This window comes from Mus pahari, chromosome 9, assembly GCF_900095145.1.
Source record: "Mus pahari chromosome 9, PAHARI_EIJ_v1.1, whole genome shotgun sequence".
NCBI lineage: Eukaryota > Metazoa > Chordata > Mammalia > Rodentia > Muridae > Mus > Mus pahari.
In genome coordinates, this window is record NC_034598.1 from 8,722,064 (window position 1) to 8,746,177 (window position 24,114).

At 43.1% G+C, this 24,114-nt stretch overlaps 1 protein-coding gene across 1 annotated transcript in view; it reads left to right on the top strand.

Moving 5' to 3' along the window:
• Snx3 (sorting nexin 3) overlaps positions 1-24,114 on the top strand; it is a 34,984-nt gene continuing 10,870 nt past the window's right edge. Inside the window, exon 1 of the mRNA XM_021204957.1 lies at positions 1-478. Within this exon, the coding sequence (XP_021060616.1) occupies positions 317-478 (162 nt within the window). The 5' untranslated portion in view covers positions 1-316. The remainder of the gene's footprint in view (positions 479-24,114) is intronic.

A 24,114-nucleotide genomic window follows, 5' to 3' on the forward strand; every position in this document is an offset into this window, starting at 1 on the left:
CCACAGTCCCGTGACGCGGCCGCGCCTCAGCCCCACCCCGCGGTGTCCCTCCAGGGCCGCCGCGGGGCCTGCGAACCGGGCGCGGCGTTCAGGCCAGTCAGCTGTTTCTCCTTGGGCGGAGGGCGGAAGCCCGAGCAGCCTGGGGCGGAGCTTCGCGCGGAGGGACCGCCCACCCGTCCTACGTGCTCGTTCGCCTCCGTTCGCGGCGCGCGAGCCGGGAGTCCCCGCGGCGGGCGGCGGTGGCGTTGGCGGAAGGCGGCGGCGGCGGCGGCGGTGGTGGAGGAGAGAAGCCCGCGGCTGCCGTGGCGACAGCGAAATGGCGGAGACGGTAGCGGACACCCGGCGGCTCATCACCAAGCCGCAGAATCTGAATGACGCCTACGGGCCGCCCAGCAACTTCCTCGAGATCGACGTGAGCAACCCGCAGACCGTGGGGGTCGGCCGGGGCCGCTTCACCACCTACGAGATCAGGGTCAAGGTGAGGCGTCCGCCCCTCTCCCGCATCCCTCGCTTCGGGGCCGCCGTGCCCCGCCGGAGCCCGGCGCGGGGCCCTGACGTCTCAGCGGCCGCCCAGGCCAGACGCCCCTGCAGGGCAGCTTGTCTGCGGGCGGAGGCGTGAGCCGGGGGCTCGCTCGCCCTCCGTGGACGGTTTGTCTGGGGACCAGCTCGCTGGCTCCGGTAGAAGGTGCTGGAAGACGAGGGCGTGGGTTGAGCCCTGCTTGCCTCTCAGGCAGCTGATCTGGGCTTGACATTTGAGTTGAAGAGGTAGATCTTTCGAGAACACTGTCCTCCGAAAAGGGAGCTAGGTGTGCCTGAGGAAGAAAGGGGGAGGGGGCGTGTGTGCGCAAACTTGAAGCCCCCTCTCCCTCCCTGTCTCTTTTTTCCTGGACGCTGCCCAAGACGTAGTGAAGCCAAGCTTAGCTGCTCCTTCCAGGCCGTTCTCAAGCTACAGTAAGAGTATCCTGGGCCGTACACGTCTGTGAGCAGAACTTGATGGCGAGTTCACGGGAGCGCGTCAGATGTTTGGGGTAGGGCTCAACCAAGCGGTTAGCAGTGATGAGAAATGGTTGACCTTAGCATGCTTGGCTGTCCTGCTGCAGGCCTAGGTGTGTGGAATGTCATCTACCCCAGTGTCCAAAAAAGCAGCTGCCTGGGAATGGGGACCCTACTCATCTGAATGTCTGGCTCTCTTTAGCTTTAGTTTTTTCACTTCAACTGTATAAAGGAATAGGGTGAAGTAGAAACGTACACTCAAGCTGGGCGTGGTGGCGCAGGCCTTTAATCCCAGCACTTGGGAGGCAGAGGCAGGCGGATTTCTGAGTTCAAGGCCAGCCTGGTCTACAGAGTGAGTTCCAGGATTGCCAGGACTACACAGAGAAACCCTGTCTCGAAAAACCAAAAAAGAAAAAAGAAACGTACACTTAGAATTCCATAACTAATGGGGTTTGGGCAGTAAGTAATTGAGATGATTTGAGGAATGCTAAATGAACGTACTGCTTTGTTTTACTCTGTAGAGCAGGGTGAAAGAGTTTTTCCACATTTGAAAAAAAATCTTATTAAATTAATTCATTGCTAAAAATTAAAATGCTAAATAGTAACCATGAGAATTTTGGCCTTGCCGGGCATGGTGGCGCACGCCTTTGATCCCAGCACTTGGGAGGCAGAGGCAGGCGGATTTCTGAGTTGGAGGCCAGCCTGGTCTACAGAGTGAGTTTCGGGGCAGCCAGGGCTACACAGAAAAACCCTGTCTCAAAAAACCAAAGGGGGGGAAAAAAGAGAATTTTGGCCTTAGAGGACTCATGATCACTGGTTTTTTTTTTTGTTTTTTTNTTTTTTTTTTTTGTTTTTTTGTTTTTCCGAGACAGGGTTTCTCTGTATAGCCCTGGTTGTCCTGGAACTCACTTTGTAGACCAGGCTGGTCTTGAACACCTGCCTCTGCCTCCCAAGTGCTGGGATTAAAGGCATGCGCCACCACGCCCGGCTCATGAGCTTTTATGTGAAGGAATTTCTTATTAAAGTAAGCACTTTCTGTGTGGTAAACAGAATTTGCCATCCTAGTCATTTTTAGTTGTATGGCTCACCAGTGCTGTATATATTTAGCTTGTGAAACTTACACACTTTTAAAGAATGGTTCTTAAGTAATTAGTGATCTGGAAAAAAAACTTTTTTTTCCCCCTATGAGATAGAATCTCAGATGTAGGCCCCTGACTGGCCTTGAACTTACTATGTAGACCAGGCTGGCCCCAACTGCTGGAATTAAAAGTCGTGTGTCTCCCTGTCTGTTGGATCATCAAACTTTTGAGATATTAAGCTTAATAGCCTGGGTTTTCAGGCTACTTGTTGAACCGTAGCCAAATTAGTATCTTGTTCTCTGAAGACTGCAAAATCCAGGCTCCAGTGCACCTAGGGAAATACATTCTTTTTTTGTTTTTGTTTTTTGAGACAGGTTTCTCTGTATAACCCTGGCTGTCCTGGAACTCACTTTGTAGACCAGGCTGGCCTCGAACTCAGAAAAATCCGCCTGCCTCTGCCTCCCAAGTGCTGGGATCAAAGGCGTGTGCCACCATTGCCCGGCTGGGAAATACATTCTTATCCAAGCCTGTTTCAAAGGGGGATAATTTTAGGTGCTAGGGAGATGGCTCAGTGCTCAAGAACACGTAACTGCTTGACAGAGGACTCGAGTTCAGTTCCCAGTGCCCACATCAGGTGGCTCACACAACTCTCACTGCAGGTACAGGGGCTCCAATGCCCTCTTCTGGTCCCTTTGAGCACCTTCAGACACATGGCACACAGCCATACATACTTTAAAAAGAAAAAAAAAAACTAATAAAAAATTTTTAAAAGGTGATGTTATTTTCTTTTTAGCTTTGGGGATGATTTTTGTCTTTAATGTATGGCCTGTCACAAAAAAGAGCTTCCTCTTTTGCCTTTATTCACCAGCATGTTTTTCCCTGTGTTGGCATGAAACTTGGTATTCCTGTTTCTGAACTTCCATAGCTAGTGCTTCCTGTGCCAGCTGAGTTGGATCCACCCTCACTTCCTCCACTTGACTCAGTGCTTATCTTGCTGAGTGTGTTGTTAAGGGATCCTAGTAGATGACTTTCCTAAAATACACGAGCCTTTATTACCATGAGTGAATGTGACATTGGGGTATCACTGTTAACCAATGGCTATGGACATAGAAATCAGTCCTTTTTAAGAGTGATTAGTGAGTTAGATAATTAAATAAACTGTAACTTACCCTGCTTTACTTTTTATTATGAGGCAGTTGGTTGTATGTTCATTAGAAGTATGGTACCCGAAAATAAAACATTGTTTTTTTCTCTTTTCTTTTCTTTTCTTTTCTTTTCTTTTCTTTTCTTTTCTTTTCTTTTCTTTTCTTTTCCTTTCTTTCTTTCTTTCTTTCTTTCTTTCTTTCTTTCTTTCTCTTTCTTTTTTTGTGGCTGGAGAGACAGCCATGGGTGCTGGGAAGAGCCAACTTTAATACTTTTGGTTGTAAGCCTAGACTTTAAAGGCTGAGCCATCTCTCCAGCCTCCAACAATAAAACATAATTGAGGTTTTCATGCTTAGAAAATGTTGGAGTTATTCTTAGTATATAATGTATTGACTGAAAACTCAGGACACCATGTAGTAAGACGTTAGGCTTTACTTAAGCAACATAGGATTTTTGTGAGTAATTATGGTCTTGTATTAAGGTAGAACGAGGTGTACTTGAGTGGCAGAGGCAGGCAGATCTCCCAAGTGTGATGCCAGGCTGGTCTGTGTGGTTCCAGGATAGGAGGGAAGGTAGAAGGTATTTTATTTACTGCTCTTCTAAACTGTTGATATTCTCCCTCCTTTCCACTGCTTGCCTCTTGCCATTGTATTTATCATGGAGGAAGCCATTTTATTTTTCAAAGTTTGGGCCTTTAAACTGTCTTACAGTTAGACTCTAATTCTAGCCTTGAGAAAAATGTTCAGTTTTATAGGGACTGATTGAAATTGCTCCAATTCGCAGGGTAATTTCATCTAGATGATGGCACTTTAGAATACAAGTTTCCCAATTTCCATTTATCTTTTCTCTTTGAGAACAGTGTTTAAGATCACTTGATTAGTATCTCTGGGCTTCTGAAAATAATTGGCACAGTGTTAGTGTTGTTTTAAATTGTCATAATGGGTAGGTACAGCAGCTAGCACTGTAAATGATTAAAGGTCTGGGGAAGCTTAGGGTCCAGACTATTTGACATATTAAAGAGAAGGCTAGAAAGGAAACTCAGCCACTGCTTGAATGAAATTTGTTAATAGTTTGGGAATTTTTCAATTATTTAGACTCTACTATTGTACCTGGAGAAAATTGAGATTCTTTCTTGAGGTTTGAGCTAGCCTTGGGTTCAAAAATAAATAGCATTTCCTAGCTGGATGAGGCACCAAACAAAGTTCTACTTCCCTTTCCATGGAGGAAGTCCTTGGTAGGCACACCTACCTCCCAGGACTGGGTAATATAGTGACTGACACCCTATACTCACACAAAGTCTAGCCCCTTCTAAATATAAATACCTTCTAAATGAAAGGTCTGTAGGCAACTACAGTTTTGAGTTTTAACTTGCAGTTGACTTAATAAAGTGGATTGCCTTATTATCAGAAACACTACTTGGCATGAACTTCTTTGAGGCAAGTCTGATATAAAAAGAAGCCATCTTGTTTTGTACCTAACCAAATAGCTATTTGAAATTTACATTAAAGTTTAAAGCTTAATACCAACATTGATCATTTTAACAAGGGAAGTGCTTGATAGAAGTAACAAAATGGCTGGGTATCCAACATGCCTTTCCCTAGCACTTAGGAGGCAGAGGCTAGCCTGGTCTACATAGGGAGTTTCAGGCCAACCAGGACTACATAGGGAGACCTTGTCTCAAGTAGCAGCTTGATAGCATTGACCATTCTAAAGCTGTCTAGGTTTTTCTTTGGGCTCAGTCTTCTGATACTAAATTTTGAAGTATTTTATTAAAGGGTCAGAATTGTATGTATGTATGTATGTATGCCATTTAGTTTTGACTGGCCTTGAGCTCACAGAGACTCACTTGCCTCTCTCTACAAGGAACTGGGATTGAAGGCATGTGTCACTGTGCCCAACTGAAAACCAGATCCTTTAAAAACACATTTATTCTATCTGTATGCTTGTCTGTGCTTCACATTCATGCTGGGTGCCTTCATGGGTCAGAAGATGTTAGATCTCCTAGAGCTGGAGTTAAGATGTTTGTAAAGCATTGTAAGGGTGCTGGGAATTGAACCCAGGTTCTCTGCCAAAGCAGCAGTTGCTCTAAACTCCTGAGCCCAAATCAGGTCATCTTGATGCCAGAGGGCAGTTGTCCAAACTTCATAGTTCTTTCAGTTAGTCAGTTAGCCACGGATTTGTGGTGGTCTGTTTTGCTTTCTTTTTTGAGACAGGGTCTTTTTTTGTTTGTTTGTTTTATGAGACAGGGTTTCTCTGTATAGTCCTGGCTGTCCTGGAACTCACTCTGTAGACCAGGCTGGCCTCGAACTCAGAAATCCACCTGCCTCAGCCTCCCGAGTGCTGGGATTAAAGGCATGCACCACCACGCCTGGCCGAGACAGAGTCTTTCTATGTAGTCTTATCTGGCCTTGAACTCAGATCCTCCTGCCTCTGTCTCCTGAGTGCTCAGAATAAAGGGGTGCACTACCATGCACAGCTGATATATGTTCTAATTACACATTTGAGATTGGTTGTAATCGACTTTTGAAGGTTTTTTTTTTTTGAATTATTTTTTTATGTGTGTGAATATTCTGCCTGTTTGTGTATGTGTGTACCTTGCAAGCCTGTGGTGCCACAGAAGCCAGAAGAGAGCAATGAATCTCCTAGAACAAGTACTCTTACCAACTGAACTCTCTCTCTAGTCCTGTGATTGGTTTTTCTGAGTCTCCACCAAGTGGAGTCACTCGTTGATGGCAGAAGATTGTGTTCTAACTTAACACCAGCCTTAAGAGAATCTCATAGGGGCGGAAGAGATGGCTCAGTAGTTAGGAGCACCAACTGCTCTTCCAAAGGGGTCCTGAGTTCAATTCCCAGCAACTACATGGTGGCTCACAACCATCTACAATGTGATCTGATGCTCTCTTCTGGTGTGTCAAAAGACAGCTACAGTGTACTCATACACATTAAATAAATCTTTTTAAAAAAGAGAGAGAATATCATAAAGGCAGTGGCAATTGAAAAAGAGTCCTGCTGTTTTCTATTGGATGATTGGAAACTCAGATCTATATTCAACTTAAAAGAATTGGAAACAAAGGCACAAAGCTTCTTCCTCCCCAAAGGACGTAGTCTGCTTAATGCACAAGAGCTACTGTGATTGTAAACTAAGTCTTGGGTACGGGCAAAAAACAATTGTTTTTTTTATTTAAAAAATAGATTAAACTTGTTATATCTGCACCCTAATTTTGGTGTATTCAGATGTTTTAACCCTTGGAAGAACATTCCGGTGTTGGCATGCTAGAGATGTAGATGGACGTTGACGTCAGCAGGTAAGATGTGCCTGAAAACTAGCTGAGAAGATGGCCAGAGTCTGTTGTGAAGAGGTGACCAGGAGAGCATTGGTCTAACACTATGAGGGGAGGAATTTCTCCCTTGGCAGCAGTTCTGTGGGGCCACAGCAGAGCTCCACTTACAGATGAAAGTGCACTTCACTCTGGACTGGGCTGTACTTCCTCTCCCCTCTCATGACTTATTCCATAGCACTTGGGTTAAATGTCCCCTTTGTAGAGATTTTGCTGACCCTGCCTCACTAGACTAGCTTTACTTCCTGTGTGCCCTAGTTGCCCTATTTCATGTTGGTGGCTGTCTGTGATTCCTGGATCTCACACTAGAAGTTTCTAAAAGATAAAGACTGTCATACCCACCCTTGTCCCACACCATACACTGCTCAACACAAAGTGGACACCTAGATTCATACCTGTTCAGGACATTAGCTTGCTGAAGGTCCTAACTCTTAGTGGTGAAGCTGGGATTTAAATCTGATAGAGTGTATACCTGTTCTACCAACCTTACACATCCACGTCATGTGGGGAGCTTTTGGGTCCCATTAGGGACACTCTTAACTAGATAGATAAGGTTTGGGCATTGGTACTTTAACAAGGATCCCAGCAAGGCACTTTTGACACCTAATTAGGAATTTTCTTAGTGTGTACTATGTTGTCTCCCTGGGGAATTCAGGCAGTAGGGAAGACAGAAATACACAGCTACACTTGTTAGTAGCCTTGCTGGGATAGGAAGGGTTCTAAAATAGTTATAATAAATATAGATATATCAGATCCTGTGAAAACAACTATGGATAATTTTCAAAGATAGAAAATGTGTTTTGACTGGGTAGTGGTGATGCACACCTTTACTCCTAGCACTTGGAAGGCAGAGACAGGTGGATTTCTGAGTTTGAGACCAGCCTGGTCTACAGAGTGAATTCCAGGACGGCCAGGGCTACACAAACCCTGTCTCGAAAAACAAACAAAAATTGTGTTTTGAAGGAGAGGCAGTTTAATAGGCTAAAAACTGTCAGCTTCTATGGCTTGGTATTTGAAAAGGAGACCTAGACTGTACACACCTATGCCCAGTGGGTTTACCTCTAAGCATATCTATTTTGAAGCCAGAAATCAAGAAAAGACGAATACATGTTTAAGGAAAAAAATCTTAGATTTGAGTAGTTTCTGAGGGCTAGTTCCTTACTAACTGCTCAAAACCCTGAGTTTAATAAACCATGGTAGCTCAGACCTGCAGTCCTAGCACCTGGGAGGCTGGAGGGAGGATTGGTAGGAGTTTGAGGCCAGTTTGGGATATACAGTGAACTTCAGGCAAAAATAAAAGTTTTTCACAATCAGCCAATAAGTGAACATTATAAACTCTATTGTGTGACAAATTCTGTATTGGTTAGGTGCTTGACTAAAAGATGAGCCCTGAAAGCTGGGCGTATTGGCACACACTTTTATTCCAGCATAGTGACCTGAGATAGCCGTCCGGCAGCCATGGAAGAAGCTAGTTATGATGGCAAGGGGAGGGGGAGATGGAAGAAGCCTAGAGCTTGTAGCCAGCCAGCCCAGCCTAATCTCAGAGGCCTAGGTCCTGTCCCCAACATGGGTAGATCCTGAGGAAAAGTATGCAAGATTGACGTCTGGCCTCCACGTGCACTTGCATGCACAAACTCTGTGTCTCTGTGTGTGTGTGTGGGGGGGGGTAGATTGAAGATGGGGAGAGGGAAAGAGGTAAGTTCAATTCCAGCTTGGTGCACACATAATGAAAATGTGCAGGATGTGTGGTAAGAACCCAAGTCTGGCCAGGAATATGGGTACAGAAGATGGGCCAGTAGAGGGAGCACCTATGTTTTCTGTACTTGCCTGCCAGTGTCATGGTTTTATAGACCTGCCTGGGTCATAGAGTACTGATACTGGATTCCAGCTACTTGATTCCCCAGGACTCCTTGTTACCGTCTTGCTGAAACATTTCTCTGCCCTCTTTCGGCTCCATAGACCCTTTTCTACTTTCATGTCTCCCCACATACATGAATAAATTTTCAACTATACATAGAGAATGTAGTATTTGTCTTTCTGAACCCAGCTTCACATAATTCCATTTCCATCTATTTTCCTGAAATGTCACAGTTTCATTTTTTACAGCTGAATACAATTCCATTTCATGTAAGTACCACATTTTCTTTATCCATTCATCTATTAATGGACACCAAGGCTGGTTCTGCACACTGGTAGCTGTGTATAGCACAGCAGTGAACAAGGATGTACAGCTGCCCCCGGTTTGCTGACACAGAATCCTTAGACCTAAAAGAGTGGTGATATAATTATAGCTGGGTCATATTATCAATGAACTTCATACTACTGGCTGTCTATGTTCTAACTAACACACAACTCTCCCAATTTACCCTTTTTAAGAAAAATGATAGCCATTCTGACTGGGGTGAGAAAGTTTTGTTTTTGGTTTCTGAGGGTATTGGTGTACGCATCCATGGTTTACCTGTAGGTTTCAGAAGATAACTTTTTTCTTTTTCTTTTTCTTTTTTTTTTAAGATTTATTTCATGTATGTGGGTTCACTTGTTGATGTCTTCAGACACACAAAAAGAGAACATCAGATCCCATTACAGATGGTTGTGAGCCACCATTTTGTTGCTGGGAATTAACTCAGGACATCTAGAAGAACAGTCAGTGCTCTTAACCACTGAGCTATCTCTCCAGCCCTTTGGAAGATAACTTACAGGAGTCTGTTCTCTTCAGCGTTTGGGTCCTGGGGGTTGCAGTGAGGTTGTCAAATGTGGCGACAAGTGCTTTTACCAGCTAAGCCATCTATCTGCCTGACCCTCAAGAGAAAAGATCAGTATCATCCTGATGGCCAAGGATGTTGAACGCTTCTATTCTTTCTAAATGCTTTTTAGCACTGTTCGGCAAACCACCCTCAAACTACTGGTTTTACTGGTTTATAATAGCAATATTACTTTTGTGGTACCTCTGTCACTTACATGACTGTTAGCCAAATGACTGATATGTTTGGTATTTGATACTGTCACTTGCTACACAGACATAAGGACCTAAGTTCTTATCTCCACCACCTACCAAAAATCTGGGTGTGGTGGCCAGTGTCTTTAACCCCAAAACCAAGAGGCAAAGACTGGCAATACTCTATGGGTATTGACTAAAATGCTAAGCTCTAGATTCAGTGAGAAAACCCTGTTTTAAATAAGAAGATAGAAAACTGACTAAGACGGCTGAGACATGGCTTGGTGATTAAGAACACTGGTTGCTCTTCCATGGGACTGGGTTTGAGTCTCAGCACCCATGTGCTGGCTCACAGCTATCTATAATTCCAGTTCCAGGGGATCTGATGCTCTCTTCTGGTCTATATAAAACACTCATACACATAATAATTTTTTAAATTTAAGTGATTGAGGAACACATCCTAATGTCAATCCCTGGCTTTCAGGCTTGGCCACACAGCAAGCACAACTTGTACATGTGTATACACTTGGAGAGCACACATATCAGAAAGAAAAGCTGAATGTTCTTCTTGATAGTAAGCAGATGGGTATAAAGAGAAGTAGGCTCAGTGAGCTAGGCATAGCAGCACATGCTTGTAACCCTGATGGTTCTGCAGGCTGCTGCCCTGGGTTTCCTGGTCAGATGAACATCCCCATCTCAACAAATAGGAAAGAAAAGAAAAATGAGAGGATTATAATGCTATAGCATTTATTTACTGGGGTTGGGATTGTATGCATGTGTATGTACCCAAACACATGTGCCCCTGTGTGGCCCGTTAGCCCCATGAGGCAGCATCAAGTAATGATAGGCTTTGCCCCTATTTTTTGGGACAGGGTCCTCGAAGCTCATAACTTGGTTAGACGGCTAGTCAGCAAGTGCCTGAGATCCTCCTGTCTCAGCCTTTGGGTGCTGGGACTATAGGCACATACCACACTACCCTTTTCTGGGTGTCCAAACTCTTGAGTTTGAGTTTATGTGGCAGACTCCTGGCGCTCCGAACCTTCCATCTCCCCAGACTTTATTGTCAGGTTTTTGACCCACCAGAATTCTAAGCAAGGTTCTAGAATCAGAAGTGTCACATTTTTTGCATGCATTAGGAGAAAAGTCCTTTTGCATCTTGTGGCTCCTAAGTATCAAAGTACAAAACATACTAATATGTCACTGCACAATTTTCCTGAACTTTAGGTAGACTGTAGGATAAACAAGAACAATGTTGGGGCTGGTGAAATGGCTCAGCGGGTAAGAGCACTGACTGCTCTTCCTAAGGTCCTGGGTTCAAATCCCAGCAACCACATGGTGGATTATAACCACCTGTAATGAGATCTGACGCCCTCTTCTGGTGTGTCTGAAGACAGCAACAGAGTACTTATGAATAATAATAAATAAATCTTTAAAAAAAAATGATTTTTTTATGAAACCATGTGAAGGCTGAGTGTATAAAAGGTACTTGCCCCCTGCAAGTATTGGCACTCCAAGTTCAGTCTGAAAGTTACAGCTGAAAAGAGAACCAAAATCCCCTAAACTTTTTTGAGTACACATGCATGCACCATACACACATACAAAGAGGTTTGTTGTTTTTAAAAAGACTTACTTATTATTATGTAAGTACACTATAGCTGTTTTTAGACACATCAGATCTCATTACAGATGGTTGTGAGCCACCACGTAGTTGCTGGGATTTGAACTCAGGACCTTTGGATGAGCAGTCTGTGCTCTTACCTGCTGAGCCATCTCACCAGCCCACAAAGTGGTTTTTTGTTTTTGTTTTCAAGATAGGATTTTTTTTTTTTAAATGTAGGCTTGGCTATTTTAGACCAGGCTGACCTCAAACTCAGACTGCCTATCCCTGCTTCCCAAGTGCTGAGATTAAAGGTGGTTACCACCATGCCAAGCTTAATTTGATGTCCATACTATGTCAGTGGTATACACTTGCGATCCCCTCACTTGGTAGAGACAGGAGATTCAGTAGTTGATGTCTGTTTTTTGGTAAACATCCTGCTCTACATAACGAGTACCAGCCTATGTAGAGAGACTGTGGCTAAGAGGAAAAAAGGAAAGCTTCAGGTGTTTAGGCCATCAATTATGAAACACTTAGTTCTTTGGTGAGTTACTGAGGAGTGTGTTCTTTGGTCTTCTCTGCTCTAGAATTTTCCTAATACAGTACCCAGCAGTCATTTAAATTTGCCAGAGGGTATTAGTTTTAATTTCATGTATATGAGCGTTTGCCCTAATTTATGTCTGTGCACTGTGTGGATACAATGCCTGCAGAGGCCAGAAGAGGGAGCCGACCGAATCCACTGGGACTAGAGTTATGGATGGTTGTGAGCTGCTATGTGGATGCTACGAATTGAGCCCAGCTCCTCTAGAAGAGCAGAAGTGCTTAGCCTCTGAGCTATCTCTCCAGCCCCTAGCAATCATTTAAGTTGGGATGTTAGATTCCTTCTACCAGATATCCATTTGCCTAGTCTCTCAGAAATTGATTTTGGCTTGTTCAGTTTGTGCTTATTTGATCATAACTGATGGTGGCCTCTTAATGAAGGAACCAGGGTGTACTAGAATGTGGCTCCCTGACTTTCGCTGACCTCTGATCTGTTTTAATTACTTGTCACTCTGTCTGGTCACTGATACTTCTGTGCCAAACTCCAGGTGTGGATTGACTTCACATCCCATTCTCTTGATACCCTTGTTTTGTGGCAGGGTTTCTCTGTGTAGCCCTACCAGGCTGTCCTGAAACTCATTCTGTAGAACAGTCTGGCATCAAACGCAGAGATCCACTTGTCTCTGCCTCCCAAGTGCTGGGATTAAAGGCATGCAGCACCCACCACAAGTCACTTATCCTTAATACTTTGGCCAGTTATGAATCTGCAATATATTTGGCCCACTGCAAAAACAACCTCTGATTAAAGTTAAGGACACTGTCAATCTATGGGCAAAAAATACAAGGAAACATAAAATTTTAAGACAGTTTGACAGAGACACATCATGTCCATTGTTTCTATTTGCTGTTTATTTTAGGGATTTGTTTCTAAGTCTGTAATGTGAACCGGTTTCTCTGAGCAGAGTTTTTGTTTTTTCTTCAGGAGGTTTTAAGCCTGGCCTCCTGGGGGGTCACCCCTGGACCACTGTACACTAGTGATTAGCCACTGGTCAAAGGTTGTACATAAATACATAAAAAGCTAGAAAACTTCGGCCTTTGGAAGAGATCGGTGTGTAGGTTGGGGAATGTATTCAATGTGTTCAAATTATGAGCTTATCCTAGCTTTTACATAGCAAGATTCTCGTGTTTGTTTCTGTCCTGTATCTGTGGAAGGCGTCACATTTAGCTGTAGCTCTGTCGATAACCAGGGTTCCTAACTTCTCATGCTTGTAGTTTTATGGATGCACACTCAGCCTTTCAAGCCACCCAAGAGAAGACAGAAACTTACCAAGGCTCGTCATGGCTCTTCCCCCTCTGTTCATCAGGTCTCTTGGTTTGTTGCTTACCTTAGAATTGCAATCTTGGTTTCCTGTGGTATTCGTCCTTCCCAATTTTCAATTCTCAAGAACACTTTTTTTTTTTTTCTTTTTAGCAGTATACCTGCAAATTTAACTTTATTATTTTCTCTATCATTGCTGGATTCAAGTGGGAGCTGGTATGATAGTTACGGTTTGGTCCAAAATACCATACTTCTACTATTCTTACCTGTAGTTCAGTAGCACGTTGTTGCTTGGATTCAAAGTCCTCCTCCTCCCTCCGCCTCCTAAGAGCAGGGTGTTAGGTTCTCCTTCATCCAGCCCTAGGTTTTATTAGTAAGGGTTTTCAGCTTGTTTGTGCCATTGCCCAATCTACAAAGGCCAGAGGTAGTTGTCTTTCAACTCACTTGTCTACTTTCTTGTTAACCTTGTGGAAGAGGCTTTATTGAGCTCACTTCATCCAGCTGTGTGGAACTTGCACCCTTGCCTGCTTTGGTGGTACTAAAGATCCACCCCAAGGCCTCCAAGTACTCCACTTTGATTTTATACATTTCTTTTATGCTCTAAAGTTTGAAATTTTTAGTTTTTCGAGACAGGGTTTTTCTGTGTAGCCTAGCTGTCCTGGAGCTCACTTTGTAGACCAGGCTGGCCTTGAACTCAGAAATTCACCTGCCTCTGCCCCCCAAATGCTGGGATTAAAGGCGTGTGCCGCAACACTGCCCGGCAAGTTTGAAGTTGAGTGGGAGAGTGGTGTGGTGTGTGTGCACTTCTATTAAGATGTGTGTGTCCAGGCTGGAGAGATGGCTCAGCGGTTAAGAACACTGACTGCTCTTCCAAAGGTCCTGAGTTCAATTCCCAGCAACCACATGGTGGCTCACAACCATCTGCTGTAATGAGAACTGGTGCTCTTTTCTGGTGTGTCTGAAGACAGCTACAGTGTACTCATTCATATACATAAATCTTTAAAAATATATATATTAAAAAAAAAGGTGTGTCTGAGCATGTGAGTGGGAGCAGAAGACTGTCTACTATGTATGTAGGCTATGCACATGCCCTGGTTCACAGGCTGAGGTGAAGAATTCTACAACTTTTACATCAGAGTTCCAGGAATTGAACTCGGCTCCTCAGACTTGAGTAGCAAGTGCTGTCACCCACTGAGTCGTCTTGCCAGGCATGTTTTATTCTTTTATATGAACAAATCCAATTTCTCTGGCTCAGTTTATTAGAGACTTTCCTTTCATATCTTTTGGTTTTTTTTGTCAAAATTACCTGACCATATTATTTCCGTGTCTATTTACTGGACTTTCCCCTGTTTTCTTTTTTCATTTTTTAAAAAAATATGTATTTATGTATTTATTCATGTGTGTGTGTATGCACCTGAGCTGGGACACAGGTGTGGAGGTCAGAGGACATCTTACTGAATCGGTTCTCTCCCACCATGTGGCTTCTGAGGATAAAACTCCCGTGGTCCGTTTTAGCAGCAAGTGCCTCTACTCACTGAGCCACCTGGTCAGCCCATACAGTTTCATTACTTTTAATTCAAAAAATGTAATGCTTTTAACTGTTTCCTTTTTCAAAATTGTATTAGCTGTTCAAAGTCTTTATTGGTTCCCTAAGAATTTTAAGATTGCTGAGTAGAGCCACTTAACTAATAATAGTCTTTCCCCATTTTTACATCCTAACTCAACTCCCAGTGGTTTTTGCATACCATTCCCAGTTTTCTCATTGTATTCTGGATCTTTATCCAAGGCAACATGTTGTTCATATTTATCTTAGCTATATCAAAATCAGTTTATGTTGAGATTCATGAGTTTTTGCCTTAATTCATGGTAGTGAGTCTTGGCTATAGTTCTCAACTCTGGCTCCGCCCTAGGGTCTCTTTCAAATGCTGAGGGCTGGGTTCTGCCTGGAGGGCTTGGAATTTCAGGGGGGGGCTCTGGGTGGTGCAGACTCGATGGAAGAAGCATGTCGCTTGGAATAAGCGTTGAGATTAAAGCTTCAGGCCCCTTCCAGTTTGTTCTGTTTTGTGCTTGTGGTTCAAGATGTGAGCATTCCCTGTGCACACACTTTAATTCCAATACTCAAAGAGCCAGAGGCAGATCTCTGAGCTGGTCTATACAGAGAGACCCTGTCTCAAAAACAGAAAAAGGAACCAAAAAGATGTGAACACCAGATTTCCTGTTTCCGTCGTCATTCCTGGTATTGATGCCTTCCTGCCATGACATGTCTTACCCTCTTAAGCCTAACTCTTTATTCCGTACATTGCTTTTAGTCATCATGTTTATCACAGCAACAGAAAAGCTACTACTACACTACCCTCGTCCATTTGGATCCCATTCGAGGTGGTAGTCATTTCTAGGTATGATTCTTAGGGTTAGGCAAGTTGGGAAGATACATATTAAATACAAACTTTAAACTTTTGTATATATGAAATGTACAAAAAATGCTAGATTAGTAACATATATTCATTTATAGGCCTATTTTTTCCTACCATAAGTATGTAGAATTATGTGATTGTAAACCTGTACATGATTTTTCTTTATAGTGGAATTATTATACATTTCTGTTAAAAGTTGTTTATTGAAAACCTTTCATGTTCTTGGTGATTCATAAATGAAGGCTGTGAACAAAGTGGGAATAATATACGGAGTTAGTTGGTTTATACATTAAACTAGTTTAAATAACTCTTTGGTGTCCTTTTTGGAAATTATACCATAAAGCATACTTCCTTATAATAATGAAGAAGTGTATCATTGGAGAGCCATGTCCTTAGTTTTTTGGGTTTTTTTTTTTTAATTTTTATTTATTTATTTATTTATTATATGTAAGTACACTATAGCTGTCTTCAGACACTCCAGAAGAGGGCGTCAGATCTTGTTACAGATGGTTATGAGCCACCATGTGGTTGCTGGGATTTGAACTCCGGACCTTCGGAAGAGCAGTCGGGTGCTCTTACTCACTGAGCCATCTCACCAGCCCTGTCCTTAGTTTTTAAAAAGGACGAAACGAAATACCTTGGCCTAGCACAATCTCCATTTCAAAGGTTTTTCAGACTAAAAGCTTATTCTTCATTCAAGTGACTTCTCTCCAGCCATATTTAGGAGTTCATCTAGGCTATAAACCGAATCTCTGCTTATTCATGCTGTTCTGGATTGGGTGAAATAAGCATCAGAAGTACTGGAGGGAGAGGTAATAGCTCAGCACTGCAGCTTATCCTTTATCTCTAGATGCAGATATTTGAAGAAACTCAGGTGCTGAGCGAGCGCCTGGAGTGGGCATCCGCTTACACCCCGAGGCCGGCTGAATAGAGTGTGGTCTGTTGGGTGTACTTTTGATGTTGTTGCCAGTCTTTCTCAAGTGCACACGTGACACTATCTGAAGAAATACTAGAAACACCCGGTAAACATTTTCCTCCTATCTATTGTTAAGCTATATTCAGTCGATTGCATTTTAAAGCTTGGTTTTCTGCCTGGTATCAGTGATAATCGGGTTACATACAGGGTGTATATGAGCTGTGACTTTCATAGGTCAGCCTGTGTAAGTGTCTAAGGCTAATGATGGAGCAGCTAACTGTGCCTAGACTTGAATGGAGTGTTTGTTTTAGAGCTCTGTACCATGGCTTCAGAAATTTGTCCTCTCGCTGTCCATTTGAAGTCCTGATGGTCTTACCCATGTGATTAATTGTACAGTTTTGGGAGGGGAAAAAAGGCTGATTTTAATTTTTTTTATAAGTAGTAAAGATTACAGGCTACAGAGATCTTTCCTAACATTGCTGTTTTGCTTCTGGTGTTTAAAGTACATTAACAGCAGTAAGGTGGTGCCACACTTTTGGTTTTTGAGACGGGTCATAGGTAGCCCATGCTGATCTCCATACTTGCTGTGCATCTGAGGATCACCCTGAACTCTTTATCCCCCTGCCTCCTTCCCATGCTCTGGGGCTGTAGGAATGCACTATGAGACCTACCTTTTTTCTTTTTCTTTTTTTTTTTTTTTTCTGGTTTTCTTTGTTCTATGATTTTGTAATATAGTCTTTCTCATGAGCTTAGAAGAATCCAGTTATTAATTGCAAATGATGAGGCAAGAATGATACATTAGAATTGTCCCCACCACCCTGGATTTCTTTTGGACAGAGGCAGTTATATTTTCCTTCTTTCTGCCAACTCAACTATAAGATCTCTTCATGTTGTGTATGCTAAATCAACAGATTGTGACCATAAAACACAATCTGTTTATTCACACAGTAGTTGGCAGGGAATGGCCCCTTTCTGCAGTAAAAACCTAGTCTCTGTCTTAGTGGTAAAATCAGGCACATGGATTTGGTGGTGTAACTAGTTAGTGAAACCCATGCTTAGCATTCAGGGCCTGTGTTCACTCCTAAGTACTGATAAAATACATTTTAGGCAAATTCACCCCAATACATGAATTACCAAGAAGCAGAATTCGTTTTGTCTCTTAACAGTTTCATAACTCTTGAACTATATAAAGGACAGGTGTTAGAGGAAGGGGGAAAGATGCTTGAAAGGGGGAAAGATGCTTGAAAGAGGGAAAGAAAAGACTGGGTGCCCAGACTGGTGACCTAGTGCTCACCTAGATATATATACAGCCTGGACTTGAGCCCCAGCTCTGGGAGGAAAAAAAGAGGTTGGGGGTTAGATGGAAGGGAAGGAGACTGGAAGTTAACTACATTGGAGAAATCTGCCAAGGCAGACGCTGTCCCGTAACAGTGTGAACCAAGCATCCTTCTGAGCACATCAAGTGGGGTCCTCAGAAGTCATTGGTGCCAAAATGTTCTGCCAAAACACGTGACATGGAACTAGTCATGATGGAGCAAGCCAACTGTAGATAACAGCTCCCTGAACTGTTTGGTTTTAGTAGTGAGGAGGATGGCGTGAAAGCCCAGCAGGTAGAGCACACACTGTCCTTGCAGAGGCCTCTGCATTTGGATCCCAGCACTCAGGGCAGCAGCTTAGAGAAATGACTCTGATTCAGATGCAAGGGTTCCATCAGCTTCTGACCTCTGCAGGCTCCTGCACACTTGTGCACAGACATGGACTTAGACATATAAGTATGTGCATTAAGTTAAAAGGTTTTTTTTGGTGTTTTGTTTTGTTTTGTTTTTCAAGATGGGGTTTCTCTGTGTAGTCCTGGCTGTCCTGGAACTCACTCTGCACACCAGGCTGGCCTTGAACTCAGAGATCTATCTGCCTCTGCTGAGATTAAAGGCCTATGACCTCACTGCCCATCCAAAATAAGTTTTTTAATCTTATAAACTAGTATAGAGGTCTGAGGGTATAGTTCAAACTCATTTTGTAGCCCAGGTTTACCTATAACCCATTATTCCAACCTCTGAGTGCTGGGGTTACAGGCATAAGTCACCAAACCCATACCCCTATACTTAATTTTTCAAACCATTATTTTGACTTTTATGACTTTTATGATTATGAGTGTTAAGCCAATTGTATGACTTCATGTAGTGCCTGTGGAGGCCAGAACATAACAGATCCCTTGGAATGAGTTACAGACAGTTGTGGTTTGCTGTGTTGGTGCTGGGCTTTTAACCACAAAGCCATTGCTCTGGACCCAAATTCTTAAGTATTTTAATACATATACGTAGTGACAATTCTGGACTTTTGGTTTCTTGAAAAAAACACAGAAATATTATAAGAATGTGGTTTTGTGTTAATCACAGATGTGGGGTTATGGGGCTGCTTGGAATTGACTTCAGCAGTGGCAAACACGTTTTTTCATGTTTATCATAACTCAATATCCTGCTGTGATATACTGAACCTCGGGCAGCGTAAAGGAAGAATGAAGGCACAGCTACAAGTTGCCAGCTTTGCTACTTTAGTAAGGCACTCTGAGCACATGAACTCCAGTGGACTCTTCCCTCTTATCCTTACACAGACTCAAAGGCCAACTCTTACAACATGGGAGTCACTGTCTCTTAGGTTATCACAGAAGAGCTATAAAATACGTTGGTAACTTAGAGAAAATAGAGGGAGACAGCATTCAGGCATTGAATTATCCTGTAGCTCTGGTTTGTTGTCTGTTCCCATTACAGTCTTTTAAAATGTACAAGTAAGCAAATAAAACAAAGATTCGCAGGAAACCTTCCTCTTGTCCCTCCAGACCCTCCTCCCAACCCCTGAGCTACATCATCTCTTCCTACAAATATTCTATTCAAAGACACATTGGGACTGAGGAGATGGCTCTGTGGATAAAATGCTTGCTGTAGAGTGTGAGAACCTGAGCTCAGATCCCAGCGCCTATGTAAGAGCTGGCCATGGTGGCACAGTCTGTAACCCCAGCCAGGCTGGATAGAAACAGGCAGATCCTGGAGGTTTTCTGGCCCCAGTCTAGCCAGTCAAAATCCCCAGGCCTCAGTGAAAGAACTTGTTTCAGTAAGTTACATTTTTATTTACTCGGTGTGTGCACATGCAGTGCGTATGCCCTTGTGTGCTCACATGTGACAGGGTACAGATGTGGAGATGAGAGTACAGCCTGTGGGAATCAGTTCTGTCCTCCATCCATCATGTGGGCCCTAGGATTCATCCTCGGGTCATCAGGCTTGCTGGCAGCAGTTGCCCCCACCTGATGAGCCATCTTGTCAGACCATCTTTTTGTTGGCTTTTTTGCTTGTTTGTTTGTTTTACCTGGCACTTAAAAATTGCACATGATAAGATGAAATGTGTGTTCCTGTAAGCTTAGTTCTCTAGGAGCCTGCTGCAGGAATATCAGAGTTCAGGGCCATCCCAGGACTACAGAGTGGTTTGAGGCTAGCCCAGACTATGCAGGGGTCATGTGTCTCAGAACAACAAAAATGTTTACATAATGATATATCATCAGCTAAATATGATGTTTGGTTATACGTTAGCATGAAGTCTAAGTAGATCTGAGACATACACTTTTTTCTGATAAAAACATTCAAAATAATTTTGCATAGCTCTTTGAAGTGTTAGAACTTAGTTCCCTGTGCCTCGCAGTGTTCACTGAGTGGCTCTCCTGCCTGTTCCTGCTGAGGTGTCTTCATCTCACTTTGTACAACAGAGTTGTTCTAGTTCACGGCCACCCCAGGCCTTTCAGCTTTCCTTTAGAGACACTTTATCATCCGGAGAGAGTCACGAGTCACCCTGTAATCTGGAGCACACGTGCTCTCTCAGAGGACTGCGAAGACTGCCGCTTGCAGGTGATTACAACAGCAGGGATACAGTGCCCCTGACCTGTGGGCACATGCACTTGTGCGCGCTCTCTTCTCTCTCTCTCTCTCTCTCTCTCTCTCTCTCTCTCTCTCTCTCTCTCTCACACACACACACACACACACACACACACACACACACACACTTATAATCAAAGAGAAAAATCTTTAACAAAAACAAAAACCCCCACCTCATTGAGAGCTCTGAGGGGAGATCACATGGCCTGGGCTCTAGGCTCCAGATAGAGTGAGTCCCTGCCACAGTGTCATTGTCCTGGTCAGATAGCTCAGTTTCCTGCTTTTGTTTCCCTTTTTTGGGTATATGGTTAGTTTAATGTAGTGGGGAAGGATGGTAAAGGCATTGTGGGGTGTGGGGGAGGAGAATTATGAGATCAGTCCCAGGGCTTTTCATATATTAGGCAAGGCTCCATTGATGAACCAAACTACCCCAAGTCCTATTTCTGGTGTTTTAACCACACCAATTCAGATTTCTATATCATTTCTATTTTCCTTGGTGTTTCATGAGCTTCAAGAGAGATTGTTCTGCATTTTATCATTCTAAACAATGATTCCATATTTAGTACTGTTGTCTTATAGATGCTTGGTAAATAATGGTCTGCCAACATTAAGAGGTAGGGTAATATCCAGCCACAGGCTCTTTTTATAAGCATTAAAGAAATTGGAGGGCTAGCAAGATGGCTCAGCAGTTAAAGAGTGCCAATTGCTCTTCCGAAGGTCCTGAGTTCAAATCCTAGAAACCACATAGTGGCTTACAACCATCTATAATGAAATCTGATGTCTCCTCTTCTGGAGTGTCTGAAGACAGCTACAGTGTACTTACATATAATAAGTAAATAAATCTTTAAAAAAAAGAAAGAGGGCTGGTGAGATGGCTCAGCGGTTAAGAGCACCGACTGCTCTTCCAAAGGTGCAGAGTTCAAATCCCAGCAACCACATGGTGGCTCACCCTCTTCTGGAGTGTCTGAAGACAGCTACAGTGTACTTACATATAATAAAAATAAATAAATCTAAAAAAAAAGATCCGTTTAAAAAAAAAATTTAAAAAAAAAAAAAAAAAAGAAAGACAAGAAAAGAAATTGGAAGTGGCCAAACAAGAGTTTGTAATCAAATAGTAGGAGCTCAGTAGTTCAAACAAAAGCATGGCAGTTTTGTTTTTGTTTTTGTTTTTTTTCTTTTGATCAGGTAAGTTGAAGTGATCTTTAATGATCAACGTAACTTCTTTTTTAGACTTATGTGTATGAGTGGTGTGTGTGTGTGTGTGTGTGTGTGTGTGTGTGTGTGTGTGTACACCATGTGTGGGTTATTGCCCACAGGGGTCAGAAGAGAACTTTGGGTCCTCTGGAGCTGGATCTACAGAAAGCTGTGAGCTACCACGTGGGTGCTGGGAATCAAACCTGGGTCCTCTGGAAGAGTAGGACTTCTAAATGCTGAGCCTCAGGAAAACTTGATTCTTGAGATATACAGCACAGGCTGGCCTCAAACTTCTGTAGCTGAGGGTGACATTCTGATCCTCATACCTAATGCTGGTCTTGCTAGCTGCTCCTGAAATTAGGAAAAACATTGACAGACACCTGCAGTCAAGCTCAGTATTCTAAATGTAATGGGAAAATAATAATCTGATTGTTTGTTCTTACAGTGCTAGAGAGTCTCTATACTGGGCAAGGGCTCTGAGGTCATTAGTCAGTCACACCCTAAGCCCAGAGTTTCCTGCTAGTCCTTGTCAGAACCCCAGTGTAGCACTTGTATAAGAAGAGAAATTATACCCAGCTGAGTAAACTTTAAAGATCCCTTTTCAAACAGAAAAACTACAAGCTAATATAGCAGGGAAGAGACCTTTCCCTCATTCCTCACTCAATTAGAGAGAATCAGATATAATCATGATTGTGTCAAAAGTTCAAAAGGGAAAATAGGAGGTAAAATGAGCCGAGCTGGCTCTCTGCCCTCAACATTGTACCTGTAAGCTTGATATGTTGTTTGAGAGATTAACTTTACAGACTTCCGTACCCAGAAGTATGAAAATTCTTGGGGACCTCTTTTCACAGGCTTGATCTTAACATACTGAATAAAGAGAGCAGTTAATCCCTTTTGTAAAGTAATTTGAGAGGAGGGAATTCAGAATGTAAAATCTCACCTGCAGAAAATACTCAGCTCTGTAAAGACCTTTCTATCTTTAGACACTTACAAAGACTTAATATTTAATGCGGAAGGGTGAGCCTGGTTAAAAAGCCAATGGGTGAAATTAGAGAGAAATAATCCAGTGCTTTCTTTCTGGGAACTATCATCCCGCTCTCCAGGGGACCTGATTCTTTTTCCCTTCTGAGGAGTGAGAATGCTCCTCTGTATAGCAAGACAGCGTCTCTTAAAGGCAAGTTTGACTTTTAGTATAATAAGAGTCTTGTTAGGTGCAATTTTGCTCCTAGTCATTAATACAATGAACAAATGTTGTGGTTACCTGGGAAAGAAAACTCAAGTGCTTTTAAACCTCCTGTGAGATCTGGTTTCATGCTTGAAACCTATACACTGTTATGCCTAGTAGCATCTGCAGAAGGCTCCAAGCTTTAAGCTGTACAACATAGAAGGTAATACACTTGGAAAAATTGACACCACTGCAAACTGAACTCAAGGTCCTGAGTAGAAGGCATTCTTCTGTTTATTGGCAGCATTAAGGTTAGCTGGCGAGTAGAGTGCTCACAGCAGTGGACGCTGCAGCATGGTCCTTCGGTGCCTTGGTCTACACAGCAGGAAGTGCTCACCTCCAGGTGCCTCAGAGGTTTTTTGATTCTCAGCTATAAAACAGTTTTCAGTTCCCAAGTGCAATACTGAGTTAAGAATAAAATTGACCGAAGAGAGTCTTAGTATTAAGTGGAATTTTAATAAAGCTTGGCATTTGCTGCATGAAGTAATTTCTGAGCTCTATGGTAAACTTTGTGACAGGGGCTTTGCACTTGATATTCCACTTTGCCTCCAGAGTACAAGGATTATAATTCTTACATGCATATTAAAATTTTTTTTTCGGCTAATGTTAAAGATGGACTTGTGGTTTTTCTCTGCTAGGGCCTTGGCTTTCCATTTAAGCACTTTACTACTAAGCTGTACGCCCCCCCCCCCCAGCCAATTCTTGCTTGAATGTTTCTTAGCATTTATTTATTTGTGTGTGAACACATGCACATGCCACAGTACCCATGTGGAAGGACAGCTTGCAGTAGTTAGTTCTCACCTTGTATCGCGTGAGTTTCTGCCATTGAATTTTTGCTTGATAGAAAGTGCACCCTTAGCCGGGCGTGGTGGCACACACCTTTAATCCCAGCGCTCGGGAGGCAGAGGCAGGCGGATTTCTGAGTTCGAGGCCAGCCTGGTCTACAGAGTGAATTCCAGGACAGCCAGGGCTATGACAGAGAAACCCTGTCTCGGAAAAAAAACAAAAACGAAAACAAACAAACAAAAAAGTGCACCTTTACCTGCCCTGGCCATTGTGACCCTTTTGTTACTGGATCAGGAATGCTGGGCGGTGCACATCTTTAATCTCAGTGCTCTTAGAAGGCAGAGATGGAAGATATCTGTGAGTTCAGGGTCAACCTGGTCTGCATAGTGAGTTCCAGGATAGCCAGGGCTATATAGAGAGTCCTTGTCTCAGCCTCCCTCCACGCCCACCCACTCCCCCAAAGTTGGCAGAAACAGCAACAAGTAGCCTTTAGTCCAAAACTTGTGCTGCATTATGACTAACCTCCGAATACTCAGCATCATGGTCTCGGTTCTTAAACATGCCCTCTCTCTGTAAAGAGGTGCATCCTTTAAAGATGTGTGTGAATATGGGCATGTGCCCACAAATACAGTGGCCGGAGACCAGAAGAAAGTACTGGATCTCTTGGAACCGGTTACAAGTGGTTGTGAGCCATCCAGCATGGGTGTGGGGGACTG